The sequence below is a fragment of the Macrobrachium rosenbergii genome, chromosome 23, assembly GCF_040412425.1.
Source record: "Macrobrachium rosenbergii isolate ZJJX-2024 chromosome 23, ASM4041242v1, whole genome shotgun sequence".
Lineage (NCBI taxonomy): Eukaryota > Metazoa > Arthropoda > Malacostraca > Decapoda > Palaemonidae > Macrobrachium > Macrobrachium rosenbergii.
In genome coordinates, this window is record NC_089763.1 from 20037669 (window position 1) to 20058822 (window position 21154).

General features: G+C 38.2%; 2 protein-coding genes across 9 annotated transcripts in view; one reads left to right on the forward strand and one right to left on the reverse strand.

Annotated features, from left to right (window-relative positions):
- Positions 1-2971: 2971 nt before the first annotated feature.
- On the forward strand, positions 2972-11101 carry LOC136851340 (uncharacterized). Of its 2 annotated transcripts, none has more exons than XM_067125389.1 (5): positions 2972-3210; positions 4087-4203; positions 4588-4771; positions 8876-9157; positions 10137-11101. In XM_067125389.1, exons 1-5 carry the CDS (start codon positions 3094-3096, stop codon positions 10235-10237), a joined length of 801 nt encoding a protein of 266 aa, XP_066981490.1. In that variant the 5' UTR covers positions 2972-3093; the 3' UTR covers positions 10238-11101. The 2 variants fall into 2 exon arrangements, with proteins under 2 accessions (XP_066981490.1, XP_066981491.1); XM_067125390.1 differs by lacking the exon at positions 2972-3210 and adding an exon at positions 3246-3452.
- Positions 11102-11770: 669 nt separating this feature from the next.
- Positions 11771-21154, reverse strand: part of ProRS-m (prolyl-tRNA synthetase 2-like protein, mitochondrial) — a 29184-nt gene continuing 19800 nt past the window's right edge. For all 7 annotated transcript variants that reach the window (XM_067125382.1, XM_067125381.1, XM_067125384.1 and 4 more), the window contains one exon: positions 11771-12064. In XM_067125382.1, coding sequence (XP_066981483.1) covers positions 11783-12064 — 282 coding nt within the window. In that variant the 3' untranslated portion in view covers positions 11771-11782. The remainder of the gene's footprint in view (positions 12065-21154) is intronic.

The window sequence follows — 21154 nt, forward strand, 5'->3', positions numbered from 1 at the left end:
GCACTTATTGTCATCGTATGTTTTATGTTTAGTATCACTATATGACCTTTCTTTACACAATTTTTGCACTTGAAGATGTTGCTAAAACATTAATTTGATTTGTGATTTTCACCACATCTAGGGCAAGCTTGGTCATTTCTACAATTTGTTGCGCTGTGACCAAATTCAAAATACTCGTGAACAGATTACAAATGTCTGTAAACTGATAAAGTACTAAATGAACATTCTCTACCCTAAACGCATAAATATACTATTGTGATTATGTGCCACCCATTTCATTGATGGTCAGCCAATATTTATACTGGCGAATTGTCGCTCACATTTTTCTATTATTATTGTTTCCTATAATTCCTCCTCTTTATTTGCTAATATCACTCACATCCATCTCAAGATCAACATCTGAGTGAGTCTTTGAGATGACTGTACATAGTAGATAAACAACGGACGCTTACATGGGGGAAAGGTGTGAGGGTAGAAATTTCTTTCAGGAAACTGCAAGAGTAGCATCCACTGGAATCATCCCATTTTAGGGGAAAAGGCATGTAGCTGTAGGTACCCAAGCAAACACGGAGGGCAGACGATGTTAGCGTTGTTGGTTACTATTTTATTTATGATACTGGAAAATGTATTTTTCTATTTTTAAAAAGCGCGTTTTGTTAGTATGGTTAAATGTCCAATTTGAATATTCTGAACAGACAGTTCTTGATGGCCCAAGGTACACAGATCAAGATGTTGCTTTTTATTTTAAAAAAATGTGATCGGAATATTATTTAATAAATATATGGCATAATCATCAGTTTTCTGTGCATACTTTACCTGAGTCTGGAATATGTCTTAATGGTTAGTACTTAAACATGGTAAATTTTTCTTGTTTTCTAATTTTTAAGTGAATTTTGTGGACCGAACCTGTTCGTGAGCTATATAAAATATTTTTTTAAAATGTTTTTTAAAAGCACAACAAAACATATTGAAAATCACCAGCATACCTGAGACTTGTGTTAAAGTATCTTTCGATAAAATTCATCGTTAAAGGAAAAGTTTAAAGTCAATAACATGTGCCTTTAGCATCTTAATTTAAGCATTTTTATCTTACATTATCTTAAATTTTTGCGCACATGTGTGCACATGTATATATATATATATATATATATATATATATATATATATATATATATATATATATATATATATATATATATATATATATATATATTATATATATATAACACTTACAATAAGATACTATAGACATGTGTTATTGACTTTAAACTCTTCCTTCAGTGATGAATTTTATCATAAGATACTTCAACACAAGTGTTAGGTATGCTGGTGATTGTCACTGTCATTTCACTGTGCTTTGCTGTGCTTTTAAAAAACATTTAGAAAATCTTTTATATAGCTCACGAACAGGTTCAGTCCATAAAATTTACTTTAAAATTAGATTAAAAAAACTTAACATTTTTAAAGTACTAGTCACTAAGACATATTCCAGACCCAGATAAATTATTCATAAAAACTGATTATCAATATGACTTATAAGAAATAATATTCCAATCATACTGTTTTGAAGAAAAATCAACTTTATCTGTGTACCTTGGGACACTGAGAACTGTCCATCCAGAATATTCATATGAAGCGTTGAAGCATACAAATAGAATCAAGATTAAGTTGTGCTCCCCAGGAAATGTCTTAGAGTGTTTCTTAAAAATAGAAAAATACATTTTCCAGTGTCATAAGTAAAACAGTGACCAACAGCAATACCATCGTCTGCCTTCCACGCTTTCCTGGACAACTAGATCCACACGGCCGGTTTTAAGCCTATTTGACCAATTTGATCAAATTGGGCCCCACGCTTTAAGGGGGTCCCGTGCCTGAGTTAACGTTTGAAGCCTTTTCTGTACTCTAAGAGCAATAAACTGCTGCCGAAAACATTATTATGCACACTATATTAACAGAAAATTTTCACTTGGAAAATAATTTTTGTATTAAACATAACAAAACTTTTAATTTCTATAACTTTCTAATTGGGCCCCGCGATTCCCAGTACCAGCCCTGGATACACATAAATGCATTTTCCCCTTAGAAGGGATGATTCCAGTGGGTGCTACTCTTACAGTTTTCTGAAAGAAATTTAGGGATGAGGTTTCTAGCCTCACACTATCCTATGTGAGTGTCCGTTTTTATTCTATTTACTATGTGTAAATAGAATTCACTCAGATGTTAATTCTGAGAATGTGTGCGTAATGTTAGCAAATAAAAGGAAAAATCATGAGAACCCACAACAATAGAAAAATGTGAGCGACAAATCACTGAAATGGTTGGTACATAATCATCACAATAATATATTTGTGCGTTTAGGGTAGAGAATGTCTATTTAGTACTTATGTGTTTACACGAATATTTTGGATAAAGAACATATTGTATTCTTTAATACAAAACAAAGATATGTCAGTTTTTCCATGGTAATTTGTTTATTTAATCAGTTGCTTAGTTATTCATCAATTTATTGCTTTTTTTTCGTATGGAATAACTTAATAGAAACAATACTGATTTACAAACAAAACATACTTGCCAAAGCGCTGTGGCAGTTGCCAGGGTAAAATAATTATTATATCAGTACGATTTTTATGTTTTTTCCAAGCACCATTGGAAGATTACCCGACTCCCCAAACCACTTCTATTCTTTTCGTGTCAGGGGATGCTTTCTTTTTCGTTTATTACCATCACACTCCTCTTCTGAAAGAGGTGTCTCCTGATTCACTGTCCTTTACTTTAGGAACTTATGACTTGGAATGCTCAAATTAAGATTTTGACTATAGAATTATCTGGTATATCACGCCAACTTTTTGTATCACGTACTTGAGATATGACATATTATTATATTATCATTGTTATTATTTTGTCACTAAATGTCTCCCCTACGAGAGTACGATAACTTATCCATCTCCGTAAGAAGCTTCGATCAAAATTATTTGGCAATGGAGGCACGGCAACTCCAACACCCAGGAGAAAAGTACAATCCGCTGACGTCTAAAACACCGAATTTAGTGTTACGTCTATTTCGTTATTATATTTTTATATATTAATAAAACCATGAATACTACGGAAGTGGTGAAAAAGACGCCACAGAATAGATTCTGCGAGTTTTGTGGGCTGAACTTCAAGGCGAGGACCACCCTGTATAAACACATGTTGAAACAACACCCCGAGGTAGGAAGGACTTCTAGCATAGGCCCTACTCATCCTATTGCATAGGCTGTGCTATCCTCTCATATGCCAATCCCTTGCCTTTTTCGGCGGCATTGCTTAGGCTTTGGCTGTGGTCTGGGGTAGAATGCAGAGTGAGGGGTTACGACTTACTTGGGTGGGTGGGGGGAGTGTGAAGCCCAAGGAGCCCCCTCCCCCCTGCCTCACATTAGTTGTCAAATAGTAACCTTCAGATTTGTGCAGCTGTAAGTGAGGCTAGTGTAGCCTAATCATCTTTCTGATATATAGTTGGTGCCCAGTTTAGGTCAGACTAACAGTGGTTACCCTATACTGAACTGTGTGGAAGTCGCTGATCATGATTCATACGGGGTAGGCTATAGCCTTAGAGGGCCCCCTTTTGCTTGATTCTTAAATTGAGTTTCGGGAAGCTTGGGGTTACCTAGAGGATATCACAAACTAGTTATTGTTAGATATACAATTCCACACTGGTAAATATGGCATTATGTTGACCATTTCATGCTTGACAAACTTAAGCCAGGCTGGTCATTGTTTTTTTTAAGGTTACAGAACATTTTTAAGGTACTGTTATAGGATAACAGTTATAGTAGAATGCACCATTTATTCATTGATCTTTTCATTGCAAAGACTTAAACTGACCAAGTCAGAAGTTGTTAGCCTAGGTCTGGAGAGATTCAGACAGTATATTAAGCATGGTCCAGTTGGTTGAATAAAAAATAGATGATTTTAAAGTTAGTAAGTGGCATGCATCTGTGTGATACACATACTTAAAACTGTAATTACCATGAATTGTTAGGATAAAATAGCATTTTCTCTGTGGTTTTGTTGTGTTCAGTTGCTTATAATTCTTTCTTTTTTCAGGAATGGTCTCTGAAACAAATTAAGAAGCGAATGGAGAGACAGTTCCAGTGTAAATTCTGTCACTGCAAGTTTCGATATAAAAATAACCTAACCACTCACATAAAGAAAGTGCATAAGGTATTTACAATAAAGTTTTGAAATCTTGTAAATAATTTTGTTATAATTTTCACATTGTAGAACTGGTATGTCAAAAAACTTCATTAAGACCATGAAATATACAATTTCCATTGGTTATTTTTGTTAGCCATATTTTTCCTCACTGTATTTTGATACAGTAATGATGTTTCAAGTGTAATATTTATAGTTATAGCTAAGTTCTGATCTTAAGGTACTGTACACTGTTTTCAGTTGGTAGCTATAATTATCAACTAATCTGCAAATGTAAGATGCAGTTGGAAGCTACTGACTTGAGCACATAATTGTGTATTACTTCTGAGGAAGGAAGCTGAATACAAAGCTTTAGTGCAATGTCAATACTTATTTTTTCATTCCTTGTTTCAGACAGCAGATATTGTTTTAAACAGCCTCTCAGATGGTTCCTCAAAGAGAAAATCCCACCTAAATTACTGCAAAGAAGATAACTGCTCTGAAAGTTTCACAACAATAGAACAACTCAAGCATCACTTGACAAAGGAACATTTCATACAAATGGAAACAACCTATATGACATTTATGAATTACAATGGTAGGTATATCATTTGTGTTCGTTATGTATTGTATTTTTTTTTTTTTTTGCAGAAATTTACACATTTACAAAGAAATTGCCATACTTGAACTATTTTTGTTTCATTTTACATAAAATGCCTTCTACCTACCTTTCTGTTTGATTGTTGCTCTCACAAAACCATTTAGGTGAAGTTAGAAGGTGAAGTGACACCTTATATTGGTACAGTAATGTCAGTTGTACAGGTACTTTTCTTGTCACCAAATTTTGGTGAAAAGTTGCTCTCTTACCTTAACCAGCAAAATAGTGTCTGTAAAGTAATAGTTTCTATTTTATAAAACAGAAATTACATTTTATTGTTTATATCGAGTCTTACTTTTTTTCTTTGGAGTTCCACGTCAGTCCTGTTGAGAGTTATATATTAAGATTTTTCATGTATTTCGAAAAGAAAACAATTTTCACCATCAAATTCATATTCAGTTTTTTGTAGATTATTTAGCGTATTTACTACTTCTCACTTCATTTACTCTATTTTTTGTTCAGTAATATTCTTTGTTACTTATTTAGTACAAAATCTCTTGAAATTGAAAGAGGCAGAATTAGTACAGGCAGATCAAATACACTTTCTCTATCAATTATTGGGTGTTTAATCTGCATTGTTCTAAATCAACATTAAATGATTCATAAAATTTTATAAATCATATTCCTTTAATTTTTTCAGTAATGATTCATAAAATGTTATAAATCATATTCCTTTAATTTTTTTCAGTAACTGCTGATACAGTATAATTTCAATTATTTAGGATGAATTTTACCTACTGTTAAAGTTTGCTCACACCTTGGTGCTTTTAGGAGCGATCAGCATTCAAAACAAACGAGAATAACACTTGGGCTGTCTGTAAACACTTGTTGCCCACCAGGTAGCGTTGGAATGTTTTACATTCTTGTCATTTTTCATTTTATGTCCTTGTTCATAAGGTGTGATTTGGCTGTAATATTTTTTACTATTTTTGGCTGTTGTTCTCCTGTACAGTATTGTGCTTATTTTCTGTTTTGCACTGTCATCTCCAGCCAGCAGAGATGGAAACGTTAGGTTCAGCATGTATGAGTTTTGTGTAAACTGAATGTGTTTGGTTGGGCATGATGGTCACATGGGTGTTACTGGTAGGGTTAGTGAGTATGATTTAGTTTTTTTTTTTTATTCTTGGTGTGAAAATATAAGGAGTGGTCTGATGACAGTCAGTTAGGTCAGATCATAAGTTTACTCTTTCTACTCTTTCTTCTGGTGTTATTCCTCTTTTGCTCCTTTTTTTGTCTTCCAGTGCTCCCATGTGGTTCAGGAGAAATGGGCCCAGGTAAGCATTTTGGGTAAGGAGTTTGCATTTTCCTTGAGAGAGAGAGAGAGAGAGAGGATAGGTGAGAGAGAGAGAGAGAGAGAGAGAGAGAGAGAGAGAGTGATGTTCTTGAGAGAGAGAGAGAGAGAGAGAGAGAGAGAGAGAGAGAGAGAGAGAGAGAGAGAGGGGGGGGGGTTGTCCAAGCCTTCATCTCTCAGTAGTACACCCTCTGGACTGCCTTGCATCAGTAGGTCTTCTGTACCAGGGAACCAGCTTGTCTCAGGGCAGAGGTCGGTGCCCTTCACCACCTCTCAGCTATACCGTCTTGAATTTGACAGGTTCTCTGAAGGATTCATTCGACAGAGTTAAGCACTCGTGTCAACCAGTTCATGCATTATCCTCATCTGGCAAGAGTGACAGTGATGTGTGTGACCTGGTTGAATTATGGTTGAATTATCTAGGAATATAGACATAGTATTCCAGTTACTTCAGTAGTTTCTGAATTGTGCATCAGTACTTTAGTTGTTCAATCATTTACACTCATTGTGTCATCATTTATTCCTCCCTGTTACTCAGTTACTCCCCCTTCGCCTCATATTCCTTACCTTTTGACACCTGTGACTAATTATACTAGTGGCTCTTCCTCTTCCACCACTTCTGGTGTGCAAACAGCTCTGGCTGTTGTCTTAGCAGGGTCTTCTCTCGAGTCGAAGCTTTCGTCTCTCTTGAATTTGTTGTGTAAGAGGCTTTTCAAGAGCAGGTAGGGAACCAATACTTAAGTCTATAAGACCTCTACTGTTGAACCTTATCAACAACAGTGGTCAGTTTATTGATCTCAGTGCTTGTCCTGAGCGATATCCAGCACCTGTACCTCTATAGATAACCTGATCAAGTTCTACCAGTATTTCGAGTAAGAGGAGCAACTTTGTGTTCCAGGGCTTGAAGGATATCAATTTATGTTTTCATCAGTCGCGGGGCATGCTAATTTGAATGTTGCTCACGACTCTGGATGAGATCTTCCAATCTTTTGAGGTGGAAGCCCCTAAATCTTCCTATTGTTTAGGATGGACTTTGGATGTAGCCCAAAAATTTGATGTCACTTCACTTTGAGCCTTTGGACAAAACTTCCCTTAAGAACTTGACTTTCAGAACACTTTTTCTTTAAGCTCTTGGATACACCAAAGTGTATTAGTGAGCTTCAAGGCCTTTCTTGTAAGTCTTATTCAAGTAAGCCCATCTTTTTTTCCAATTGTTTAGGGCTAAAAACATTAATGCAAAGCCCTTCCCAGATTTGCAATGGTACCTAATTTAACTCCTTTATTGGGCATTAAAGAGGAGCTCTACTATGTCCAGTTATAGCTCTAAGGATTCATGTAGAAAGACGTAACACTGAAGAGGAAGAGTTAAGAATTTATTCTCTGGTATTAGGAGGCCTAGCACTCATGTGTTGCTTAATCAAGTCACCACATGTGGAGTCGAATCCTAATTGTTGAAAATAAAGCCTCACAATGTCCATACTGAAAGCACATCTTTTAATTTCCTTAAAAATCTTTTGCTCAACAAGGTTGTCACTGCAGTTCAATGGACATGGAACTCAGTTTTACCTTGTGTTGTTTTCAAGACATCAGATTTCATGTTAGAATTATAAAACCCTTAGCCCTGTTGTCACTGTGGTGACAAATTTCTCTGGAACCAAAATGAGAGAATCTTCCTTTTTCTCCTAACTTTAGGTTGTTAGGAAATTCTGGTGTTGAGTTGGGGAGCATGATGGTACATATTAGTGTATAGGAATGCACCTTCATATCTGAAGATAGTCATTGTCTTTAGTGTTGGACTCTCGTTTAACGGCTTTCGACTCTGGCACAGGAGTTGCTAGTAGGCAACTAGATATGTAGTCCTTTTTCCCCCCTGTAAGGATCCTCCAACAAGTCTGGCTATGAGGATCTTACACCCTGCTGTGGATCCACCATCTGGTGACAATACTTATCAGGAAGGATTACATAACAGGCAAGAATGTATAAAAGCATTTTCCCTTTTCAAAAAGCTTTTGGTTTACTTGACTGAGCAGATGTTTCTCTGGCTGCACCAGTGCATCATTTTCATTCAATGTGGTAATCGGCTAACTTTAACAGTAGGTAAGATTCATTCACAAATAATGAAAAATTTTATGATAAAATTAATTATTTGGATACTTACCTGCTGTTAAAGTGGAAATTCTCCCAGCCTCCTCACATCTTAGTGGGTGATCATGAAGAATTCTGACAAGAAAGCAAGCATTCCAATGCCACCTGGTAGGAAACGGGTGATTACAGACAGTCCATCTGTGTCAGCCAAGCATTACTCTTTTGTTTATTTAGAATGCCAATCTCACCTAGTGGTGCAAAGATACAAACTAATTTTAACAGTAGGTAAGTAGCCAGATAATTAATTTTATCACAAAAATCTTCATTATAATTAAGTAACTTTCATTAGTATGTATAAATATATATTGGATGTTGAGCATCATCAAACCCACAATCAAAATGGGATGGCAAATTGAGCAGTGATATCTACTTGCCCTCCCAGATGACGGTGTTTAGAGAGCCCTTTCTGGAAGGCTGGATGGATACAGTTCTCTGTACTGGATCTGACTCTAAAAGCTTTCTTGGCACACTGGCAACCAAAAGTGTTTATCTTGTTTAATTTCCAGGTACTGTGCTGTATATAGCCTAGTACTTTTTTTCATTCTGTATAATTTTCTGATTAATCAGTCTTAATAATTTTTTTACTTGAATAACATTTCAATTAACAGAATTTGAAGATTGGAGAAAGGGCTTGGAGAGGAACACAACACGTTTTATGCCCAGGATGAAGTGGCCACGAGCAGATGGCGGCTATTCACGTCTCTTTAAATGCATGCGTTCTGGTGTTTATTGTCCTACTGTAGCAGAGGAGAACAGAAAAAGACGATTAAAACTGGAGGGTTCTTACAAAATTGGTCAGCACTGCCCAGCACAGTTGACAGTCATATTATACCCCAGTGGTTTAACAAAAGTTAAAGCTTGTCTCACCCATTATGGTCATGAATTTAACGGTAAGTTATCAAGAGACTGTTTATTGCATTTTGGTCAGTACAATTTAAGTTGTTGCAAAACAAAAGTCCCTTGGACTTGTGCTCATTTGAGATGGTAGTTTTTTATTACTAGTTTTTTGTACGTTTTTAGGATGACAATAATCTCTCATTTTCATGTGGTATGAATGCTGGTCACCACAGTTGGTGCTAGACAGTTTAGGAGTTCTCAAGATCTCTATAACCCCTGCTTACTATTACATCTTGCACATGGACTTTAATCCCACCCTTTCTCTGTAGCAGTATTACTGTTTTATCATGTAGGTTTACTTACTTTTACTTTATTACTGAGTCTTCTTATAATAATTACAAAAAAAAGAAATATTAATATTCACTTTGTAAAATTTGAAAAATAAAGTAGGAAAGGGATTTGTCAGCTTTTTTGGAAGTACTCTGTACTAAAGTTGTAGCTCAGCATATGATATATTTTAGTTGGGTAGGTTATCTGTGTTGGGCATTCATGAACTTTGGTGGTTTATGGATGACCAGAGGCCATAAAGGTCATGAATAAAATTAGTTATTGGTGGTTTATGGATGACCAGAGGCCATAAAGGTCATGAATAAAATTAGTTATGTCTTTCAGGGCTAGAGATGGTAAGAGGAATAATTTAGTCTCTCCCCATCCCTGGTAGTTGGGATCTGTTGCCTGTTATTTCAGGTGAAATGGTTTGCTAATCATGGAAAAATGGCAGTAAGCCTCAAAATAGTTCCTAGTTTATGAGATTCAAAAACTGTCATGAGTATTTTAGATACTTCAGGAATTGTAATAGACAGCCGATAAATCTGTAAGTTAATACAGCTTTTTGAATGTCTTTCTTTAGTTGGTATTACTGTACTAATAATTATAATCAAGGCCAGGTATATACTTTGCACAGATTCCATCTTCCACTTAACAAATGTTTTAAGAATCTTATCTTTTAATTTTTTTTTGCTTTGTTTTCAGGAAAGTATACTTATGGTTATAACAAAAACAAGAATAAAAAGAAGAAGGATCAAGTGAAACATGAATATGTGGGTATGTACTCGAGACCAAACACCACCTGAAACTGAAAATGATCACGAGGTTCTTACTTCAAGCTTAGCGACAAGAGAAACGCTAAGGGATCAAGCTAAAGACCTGTGTGGCTTCCTCCAGGGCCTTCTAACCACAAGTGAAGTTGGGGAGGATAATCTTGCTCAGATTGTCATGAATCTTAATTCATCTATTTCTTTAGCGGGCTGGAAACCCACTCAAGAAAGTCAGTTTGTTCCTGTTGAGGTTGTACATAATGTGAGAGAAATTGAAGCCCAAGAACAAACACCGATTCACAGAATAGTGACCAGTGCGTCGAAAGATAATAGCAGCAGAGATCTGAAGTGTGATGAACAGGAATTTAAGCCAAAAGTTGAGCAACAAGAGGTAGTTCAAGAGTATTTGATAACAGAATCACCATGTGAACAATATATTTTATGGGCATAAAACTAGTGTCTAGTATGCATTTTGATTTTTTGTTGTAAGAAAATGTACATAATCTGTTGGTAGATTCTTACCTAACATATGTAAATATGAGCTTGATGCTTTTATTGTCCAAGAATACTGTTATGCAGCAAATTTGAACTTGGGAGCAAAAGCTAATAGCAGCAATATGGAAGAGACAATTGTGAGTATATGAGGAATTTTCCATATTGGAATTACTGTATAGTATATATACTCTGATGTTAATGCTGTACAAAATGATTAATGAAGTAAATTTCAGCATACCATGCATATCTTAACATTCAAACCACTGCTGTATATCCTTGTAATTTTGTGGTATGTTGCAAGAATTTTTATACTCTGTTATGCAGATATCTAAATAATATTCCAAATGGTAGTGTATCATTACTTCATAGATTTAATGACATCTTTTATTAAAATGTGTAAATATACATTTTTCTCATTCAAATTCCAAATGGAACTGATCAGAAGTCATGGGCAGACAGCAGTGTAGCTTAGGGCCAAAGGGTGGCTGCAAGGAACATTTATTACCATCTACAGTGTGCCACTAAGCAGCAACTTTACACGGAGAGAGAATGGAAAAAATGTCAAGAAAACTTGATGAATGAGAACAAAAGTGTGCTAAGGAAATAACTGACCTTTTGATTAGTACATTGCTTGGCTGCTGGCCAGAATTACATTTTTAAAGCATTTCTAAATTTTTGTGATGTTTGTTAACAAACGTCTGGTTGTGAAGTCATCATGGATGAACAATCCAATGCTAAGACCACTTATGTTCATAATACAGTATTTTTTCCCCTGTGCTTTTTCATGGCCAAGATTTTTTATTTATATTTTATTGCACATCTGGCACAAAAACCCTATTTCCCAAACAAAAAGGTTTGACATGTAGAGGAGTTGCAGCCAGGTAGTTAAGCTGTATTCTGACAAATGATAATGGCCATAGTATTTAAATTGAGGTTAAATGTGAAATTCCATAATTCATATACTGCTTTATCCAGCTAAATATGACTTGTTCCTTCAATAATTTTGTCAGCAATGCTGAAATATGATAACCGTGACTTTCTTGTATGAAAATCATAAGATATAAAAGAAAAGACTTACAATAAGCTTTATTTACACCTTAAAAAATCTAGTAATTCAACATGAGAAAACAACAGTACATTACTGTTTGTGATGTCAATTAATTCAAACCTGGGCACAAGTTCACAAGCACTTTTGCCAACAACAATGATAATAGGATAGCCAACCTTTTTAGCCTCCATCACACGTTTTCCAATTGTAAATGTATCTCGGTCATCAATGATGATGTCGTCATGAAAACCTTCTATACTGCCTATGGTGTTCGCCAAGAAATTAACCCATGAAGCTGCATTTGCCTCTTTACTGCCTCTCTGTAAAGAAATGTAATTTTATACTTTAACCATGTAAGATAGCTAAAAATTATTAATTAAAAGTATAGAAATTACATATTTTAAAAATTATTGTTTCTTAGCCATGAACATTTTACCTATACTTATGCTTTAATGGCTGGTTATGATGGATACGTCAAATGGCAAATTGCCAATGGAAATGACCAAAGTGATAGTTGGACAAGTGAAGTTTTTTCTGAAGGCAAAGACCCATCCTTAAGATCAAAATTTCTTATGTCTTTAGTCTGCAAATCACAGATGTATAACAGTCAAAACAGCAATTGGAAGAACACTGCCCTACACAGTAAAACGTTTGTATCTATGAAAGTTTTAACATTTCTGTTCAATTTCATACGGATTTAGACCTTCCTACTTTTTACATATATTGAACAGTTACTTAGGATAGTAACTAATTCCTGAGTTATTTGATTGTAGCTTGCCATCGAAGTTATATCTGGTATTATTAATCTGGTTCAGATCTATGGTATCCACACCCAATATTTGTTTATACTGTACATCATGCCATTCTTGTAGTTCTGTGGAGAAATTTATTAAGCATAATGGCATCCTTTACTATATGTATATACTGCCATACTAAATCTCATTACTATGAATGAGTGAAATACAAGTGGATGCAGAGTGGTTGTATAGGTATTCAACAGAAATGAGGTGAACATCCTCTCAATTGCTGCATACTGGCATCCAGAAGCTGCTAATGCAATGCCAGATGCAACGACATCTCTTCCCCTCATAAACAACTGTACCCTGGTAGTTGTGATGCCAGATAACTCACAATCAATCAATCAAATCCTTCACAACCAGGTTCACAGCTAGTGTCCTTGCCATATAACAATAGAGGGTGATGGGTTTACCAAGGGAAATGGCAATCCAGCCATCTGTGAATACCTTTTTAAGATTATTCTGTCCCTAGCAACCTGTCAAGGGGAACAGTAGTGTAGTCCTACAATGAGGTCACAACTCACCCAGCTCATGCTGAATTCTGTGTTTCAACGTTCAGCAGTATCGAAAGTATCTGTTATTTATGATGTCTGCTAGTAACTAGTTCCTTACCCCTAAAGGAACCATTAGCTGGAATCCCACTGATTCCTACATCTTACAATACACCAGAGTTTTGTTAGGAGAAAGCAGTAGTCTGGAAGCTTCCAGGCATCCAACATACTTTTCCTTTACACCAATCAGTAATACTTACATGAATTATTTGTCTTAACCCATAAGGATGGAAGCATTCATGTTTGATATTTGGAAAGTAATTTTATATAGGAAAAGTTTCATTAATACAAACATCATCTACCAGGTTAAATGGAGTTTGGATGTTCTGCTCTCCCAAGCTTAAAGATTTATTCCAACAAAGAAAAATTATTTTATTTTCTGGCTGGAATATCCCCCATTGTAGACAGTCTCGAAAGAATTGGGACTCAGGTGATGACTAGCCATAATAATTTCTGGAGAGTTGCAAGGAAATTGCATCCTTTCCTCAGTTGTTATTTTAAGCTCTCCCTGATAATTCCATACAGTTTTCTTCATTTGATTGTGGGTAGAGTCAGAAGCGAGTCCTTTTCCATTCTGACTGGTTCCAATTTTCTGATCAAGTCCTGTCATATGGTTCCCTTTCAACTTGGTCTGGGCCTCAATGACTTAGTCCATGTTGAACAGATCCTTCTAACCACTTTCTCTGATCTGGGCTGGCTTAGCTCAAGTCCTGCTACTGTAACAAATCTGGCTTGGTCTCCCCTGGCTGAATAGTTTTGTCATGGCTAGACTCTGTATCCTTAAATAATTGCCAATTCTCTTCAAGCCAACCATCCTTGTTCTTGGTCTTCTCTTTCTTAATCGAGATCTAAACTGCTCTATCTTTTGAGTTATGAACAAGGAAACTGATGATTTAAGCACACTCCTGTAATGTCCTTAGCTAAAGCCATCAAGGATGTTATCAGTGGCTTGACATTATATGCAAGTGATTGTGATAAATGTCTCCTAGGGCTGCAAGATGTCCTTGTTAATGGCCTATCCATCTTACCATTACCTAATGGTGCTAAAGCAAGTTTGGACTAAGACCTTAAGTTAATCTTATTTAACAAAGCTCAAAAACTGAGGTGTAACTGACAAAATCAAATTCACATTGAGTAATGCACTCTGCATTATTCAATGCAGAGTGTACATCAACATGTTTTATATGGCAGAAACAACTGCAAATTAACTAGGTGAAGGAACTACTGTTATACTAACATAAAAACACACACCATCAACAGCACGTAAAAATTTCTTTATTTCTTCCTGTAAATCTTAAGCTGAAAACCCTTGTGGACAGATTCAACTGACTTTAAACCCATGAGGGCTCCAAAAGGAAATCAGCCTGCAGAGAGAAACAAGTTATAAGAAAAGGTGATAAATAATTAAATAAATTTGAGGGAATAAAAAATAAAACTGATGCACCCGAAATTCAAGCAAGGTTAGCTGAGTGCAGGAATGAATTTGTTCCTCACTCAAATATTTGGATATAAGAAGATTCCACAGTTGCACTTAGCAAACTATTCCACATTTCAGTTGTAGCCAAAATAAAACTCCTAGGAAACAGTAGTATTACACCTGAAGCTCAAAAACAACACATTATTTGCAGCAGCAGCAGCCAGCGAAGTGTTGCAAGCAAAAACAGCTAAGTCAAGTAAAGAAGAGTGCAGCTGATGTTTGTCATTGTAGCAAATTTTATGCAACAAACATAATGAACTTGCTTTATGTCTATGCCACAAGACAACATTAAGAGCTGGCAAAACAAACAAGACTGATGACATTATTATATCCAAGAGTTTGAGGCGAGAGTCACCACTGGAAGATCACAATGAAGAATGAGAGTCAACACCAGAAGATCACAATGGAGAACATTACTTCAAACAAGAAAAAAGAAAAAGTTAAAACAGATATAAATGCTTCATCATGAAACAATAAAAAAAAAATTCTGCAAGATACCAACTTTCTGAGAAACACAGGAAACAATACATATATGCTTCTCAAAAGTCAACTTCTTATGAAAAGTTACACCTAAAATCTTACGCCACTGACACTGAAAACAGTACCATTTAAATATAGATCTGGATGCAATGGCAAAAGTGTTCTAAACTGGCTATCATACTTTAGAGTGTTTGAAGGGTTGAGCTTCATGCCCCAAAGCCTACTCCACTCATGAATATGTGCCAAATCTCTATTCCAGAATTCTGCAACCACAGACACAAGGCACAGCAAAGGAACAAAAGCCAGAAGAGTAGCATTATTAGCAAACGTAGTCAGTTTGTTCTCCAGACCTTGCCACATTTCACTAGTATCAATAATAAAGAGCAAAGGTAGTCCAAGAACACTACCTTGAGGAACACCTGAAATGACATTATTGAAGCTACTAGACTGGCTGTCAACACATACCATATGGGTTCTTCCTATTAAAAATTACTTTACAATATTAATAAAAGATCCACCAACTTCCAATAATCTTGAGTTGTAGATAAATTTACATGATTAATACGGTCAAAGGTTGCACTAAAATCTACCACTAAAATCTGCAACCTCATCAAGAGCACTCTGCAAGATGGTAGAGATTAAGAAGAGTGCATTACAAGTACTGAGGCCTTTACAAAACCCAAACTGTAATGCTGTAACAAGTTATTTTCAACAAACCTGCAAAGATGCTTAGAGAACAACACTCCTCAAAAACCTAAGATAAAACAAGGGTAATTGAAATTGGCCAACATTCAGAGGGGTATGAAGACAGACTTAGTCCTTTAGGTAATGCAGCAATGTTTCCCTTCCCTCAAACAGAAGGAAAACTTGGAAGTCCTGGAAACAATGAAATCAGCAGCCTGTGCCATCATAACTTAAGGCCCAGAAGCAAAGTTTTGACTTCTTAAGACCTGAAGGCCACTGAACACAACTTATGCTCAGGAAAGCAAGGCTGGGGTAACTCCATGGACTCACCACACTATTTGCTCACAAATAATTCAGCCAAAATTTCTGCCTTCTTCCAGCTCCTACAAGGGGAGGCATGCTTCAATCAACTCGAAATATTGATGACTTGAGGGTAAACCAACACTTATGGTCATCACCAATGGCTAGCAAGAACTTCACATGCTCATTATAAGCTCTTTCAGCTCTCTTATAGACCACCTGAGCTTGACTTCTAAGCTCAGTGAAATTACGCCACAAAAAAAAAAAAGTCCAATTCATTATTCCACCATAAATTATGAGTTTCTTGTTTTCAGGGTAGGCAAGCTTACATGCAGCATTAAACCATGACCTATCTTTAAGATAAAAACAGTACAGAGGGAGACAATGGTTTTTGATGTTGCAAACAGGTCTACTGATGGCTTTCCCCACCTCTCCCACAGGTCGATGCACACCTGTGGATTGAGTGTCCACTCTGTCGGTAGGACCTGTTTGCCACAGCTCAGTTTGTCCGCAATAACGTTCATTTTTCCTTGGATGAAGCGGGTCAGAACAGTGGTCCTGTTGTTCTGTGCCCATAGAAGAAAGTCTTTGGCTGCTTCACACAGTGAAAAAGAGTGGGTGACTCCTTTGGTTCCTGATGTAGGCCAGTGCGGTTATGCTGTCTGAATGGACCGCAACTGTCCTTCTGTAGTCTCTGTTGCAAAAAATTGAAGAGCCAGGTGTATTGGCCTTGATTCTTTTACATTTATGTGAAGATCTCTATCAGTCGGGGACCATAAACCTGACACTTCTAAGCTGTTGAGAAGGGAGTGCAACATTAGGTTGGGGTTCACAGAGAGAGTGACATCCCTGTTGCGAATCTGTCCTCCGCCAGCCACCACCAAAGGTCCTCCTTGATTTCGGGGGTGATTTCGAAGACGAATGAATCCGTAATTATTTTCCTCCGCCAGTTGGCTCTGAGGTCGAACTGTAGCGGTCTGATGTGTAACCTGCCCAGAGGTACAAACTTCTTGACTGATGACAGAGTTCCCACAAGGCTCATCCAAGCGTTGGCTGAGCAGGACGGAAGAGAAATGAATTTTTGGTCTTATGAGATGCAGTTGAGAATCCTTTGTTGGGACGGAAAAACCTGAAAATTCAGAGAATCTATCACTATTCCCAAATATAGAATCGAATATGTGGGGACTAACTGTGATTTCTTGAAGCTTATCGGCAATCCTAAGTCTTGCACAAGTTGAAAGATCTTCTGAAGGTCCTCCATGCACTGGGCTTCTGATGGGGAGCGAAGGAGCCAATCGTCCAGGTATAAGGACACGTCGATTCCTATTAGGTGTAGCCACTTCGCTAATGGAGCAAGAACCCGGGTGAAAACTTGAGGGACCGTGGAGAGGCCGAAGCACAGGGCCCGAAACTGGAAGACCCTGTCCTGGAACACGAACCTCAGTTACTTCCTGGAATCCTGGTGAAGTGGAATGTGGAAATAAGTGTCCTGCATATCTATCATCACCATCCAACCTCCCTGATGGATGGCTGACAGGACTGATTGATTTGCTTCCATCTTGAATTTTGTAGTTTCAACAAAGAAGTTCAGAGCACTGACGTCCAGGACAGGCCTCCATCCCCCTGATGATTTGGGGACTACGAAGAGGCAATTGTAAAATCCCTCTGCACTCGTCTTCGACTTCCTCCACAGCCTGCTTCTCGAGCAGAGCCGAAACTTCTCGAGACAGGGCTGAAAACCTCTCTGAGCCTACAGAGTAGGCTGTCAATTTGATAGGAGAGGTTACTAAGGGAGGTTTCTCCCTGAAGGGGATAGCGTAGCCCTTCTTTAATACTTGTAGCACCCAAGGATCTACTTTTCTTGACTCCCACCTGTTCCAAAAATGAAGGAGCCTTGCTCCCACCAGGGCACAGAGGGCAGGTAGCTCACTCGCGAGAGGCGGGTTTGTTAGAAGGTTGTTTGCTGGGTCGCACTGGATGCAAATTGGCTCTCGGAAAGGCCTGGAAGTGACCTCTACTCCCTCAAAAGGGTTGCTGAGGCAACGGAGAAGAAGTCTTGGTCAAAGGAACGGCAGCAGAAGAAGGACTTGTCAAGATCTTAGTCTTCTTGATGGAATGAGTGAGTAGGTCTTGGGTGGATTTCTTCTGCAACTCTCCTGCCACTCGTTCTAAAGTCTCTTGCGGAAACAAGCTGTTACTGTCTAAGGGAGCGAACAGAAAGGAAGAACGCTGAGAAGGAGGGACCCCCTTAGAGGTGAACGAGCACCATAAATCCTGCTTCTTAAGTATACCAGTCATGAAAATAGCGGGTAGTTCATGGGTGCCGTCCCTCACGGCTCGATCTGGGCAGGCCAGAACTCCCAACCAGTCTGAGGCAAAATTCTCTTGAAGTGATGAGCAGTCCTCGCTCTTCTTAGCTAGCGCACCCACGCTTGAAAACCTTAAAAATATCTTTCAGCGAATGGTCCAACTCCAATGAAGTAAACAAAATCCTGACGGACAAGAAGGCTGACTGACGAGTAGCATCAATGAGACTGGAGAAGTCCCTTTGAGAGGAGGCAGAAACTTCCAAGGACGGAGCTTCCCCAGTAGAATACGACAGATACTTCTGCCATATCACACGAGAAGAAGGCAAACAGAATACCGCTTTACCTACATCCCCCTTCTCTGACAACCATACGTTGATAGGAGCAAATGCTTTCCTGGAGGAGGAGGAGGAGGAGGACAGAACCATACTCAGCAACCTAGCCGCTCCTGTCGGTTGTCACATCATAAACACTGAACCTGGAGAAGAAGGGGTGGCTGGAGTGAAGAAGTCCGGATAGCACACCAGGAAGAACCAAAACAGAGCCGCGCAGTTTGATGTGGGAACGTTGTCCTCCACAAGTTCCTCCTCAGAGGAAATCGGGGACACCAGAGGATCCGAGGGAGCCTGAGTCACTGCAGATGGCTTCTGTAACAGGTTCAAGATGTTACCTAGGCATCCCTGAATAGGAACTAAGGAAGGATCCTGAACTGCAAGAGGATCGGCACAAAACACACTGGAAATAGCAAGTCCCACCTGTGGTGCTGGACGAATGCTAGTAAGTGGACAAATATCAACATTGGCATCCGCTAACACTGGATGCCTGGTCCCTGGACGTCCGCTCATGGATCTAGCAAACAGATCTGATGTCTGCAACTCGGACACTGCGCCCAAAGGGAGGACACTTGGGAGCTGGGTGCCCATAAGACGGACACTTGATGGCCAAGAGCTGAACGTCCCGACAATACAAGATCACTCTCGGAATGCATGGACACTGGATGTCCACTTGTTGGAAGCGCGGACAACGGACGCCCCAACAAATGTCGCTCGGACACTGACCTCTCACAATCGGGCACTAAGCACTTGGACTCTGGGTGTTCAGACACTTTAAGTCCATACGCTGGACTAACTAGCACTTTCTTAGACACTTTGTGGCACTCGGTGTCCACCGAAAGGGAGCAAGAAGCTTGAGGAGACTCCTAAAAACTACGGGAGGGAAGAGGGCTACAAGCCCTATCCAACGCTTGCTTACGAGTCAGGGGAACTTCTTCATCCATCGGGGTGCCAGGCCTTTTCAATGGTCTTGAAACATAGGCAAAGCGCCGACTGCGCTTATGAGTGCCACAATCCAAGTCACTGGAAGCTATAGCATGCACATCCAAGCTGATGCCTTTCCAACGGTGATCCACTGAGCCCTGAGATGGGCGGACAACAGGCTCGGATGAGGTGACAAGTACTCGTGGGCAAACCCCACCGACCTCCCTTGGACTGCCAGTTTGCTTCCTCCCAGGTGAGCAAGGGCAGTTTAGCAGGGATCTTGGTCTAGGAGCATCGGTGGGATGAGTAGCCGCCCCCTCCACTGACACTGCACTAACACTGCTGAATCTGTCCATGAGGACATGCACCAAGTTTCCAATCTGGGAAATGGTGTTCACTAATAAATCAAATTTCTTATCAACACGAGCTTCTAAGCTGGCAATGGGGTTGGGATCAGAGGAATGAGAGCCAGGGATCTGAGTTGCAGGGAAAGTTTGAGGACTTGGGATAGGGCAAAAAGTGGTTCCAGGCGTTGCAGGAACAAGTAAATCAGTCACATCAAGCCCCAAAGACAAAACCTGACTAGTGGAAGTCTTTGTTTCAGCCCTAGCAGTAGCTTTCCCAAGTCTGTCATGCTGTAATTTAACTAAATAAGCATTAAGAGTTTTCCATTTCCCCATACCCCAGTCTTTACATTCATCACAGGAAAGTTCAGGAAAGCAAACTTGCTCCCAGCACAAACTAAAAACAGTATGATTATCATATTTGGCTGAAGTCAACCTATTCTTACAGCCTTTACTACAATACTGAAAGGCTGAATACTGATTAATCCAATCAATAAGAAAATCTGACATGATTAGTCCAATCAATAAGTCAAAATCGTGAAAGTCACAAAAAGAGAGTTCTGAATTAGCTAAGTTAATTAACAGTAGCACGCTATCAAAAAGAACAAAGCACTTCACCAAAAGAAGAATAACAGCAACCATCCAGTGAAAAATAACAAAATCATGGCCAGGGATTTTACCCTTTCTTGAAAAGCTGACCAAGAGTTCATCTCCACATTAACCTCCCTGACCCCACTGCAGAAACAAGATACAACGTGGAGCTCATTTATTAACCTAACTGTTACAAAAACGTTTCCATATGCCAGCGCGCCGTGTACCTTTTTTTCAAAAATCTTCCCGCAAAAGTGGGCGTCATTACCTGGCAGTATAACTATCTGAAAAATATCATTATCATATATAAATATTGGTACACCCAAAACAAAAAAAGCTAATGACTTTAATTTTTTTATTGTATTTTACACTAATTTTAAATTTTGAGCTGACTGGAGCAACATAGAGAAAATATTATCACAAATGATGCATGAATTCGTAACGCTGATCTTAAAAAGTTTTTTTTTTTTCAAAATTCATAAAGTAGAAACTAAAATAGCTATGTAATTATTTGGTTTAGCTAAAGTTACATATATAAAACTTGAGGATTTTTGAAGGAATTCTCTCAATAATAGTCTTTGGGTGACAACTTAAACCCTCAGTAATATTTGGACCTCAATAAAT

Coding starts and splice junctions, on each gene's coding strand:
- LOC136851340 (XM_067125389.1), top strand. CDS start 3,094: ATGAATACTACGGAAGTGGTGAAAAAGACGCCACAGAATAGATTCTGC. Junction 4,204..4,587: donor ACATAAAGAAAGTGCATAAG/GTATTTACAATA, acceptor TCCTTGTTTCAG/ACAGCAGATATTGTTTTAAA. Junction 4,772..8,875: donor GACATTTATGAATTACAATG/GTAGGTATATCA, acceptor TTCAATTAACAG/AATTTGAAGATTGGAGAAAG.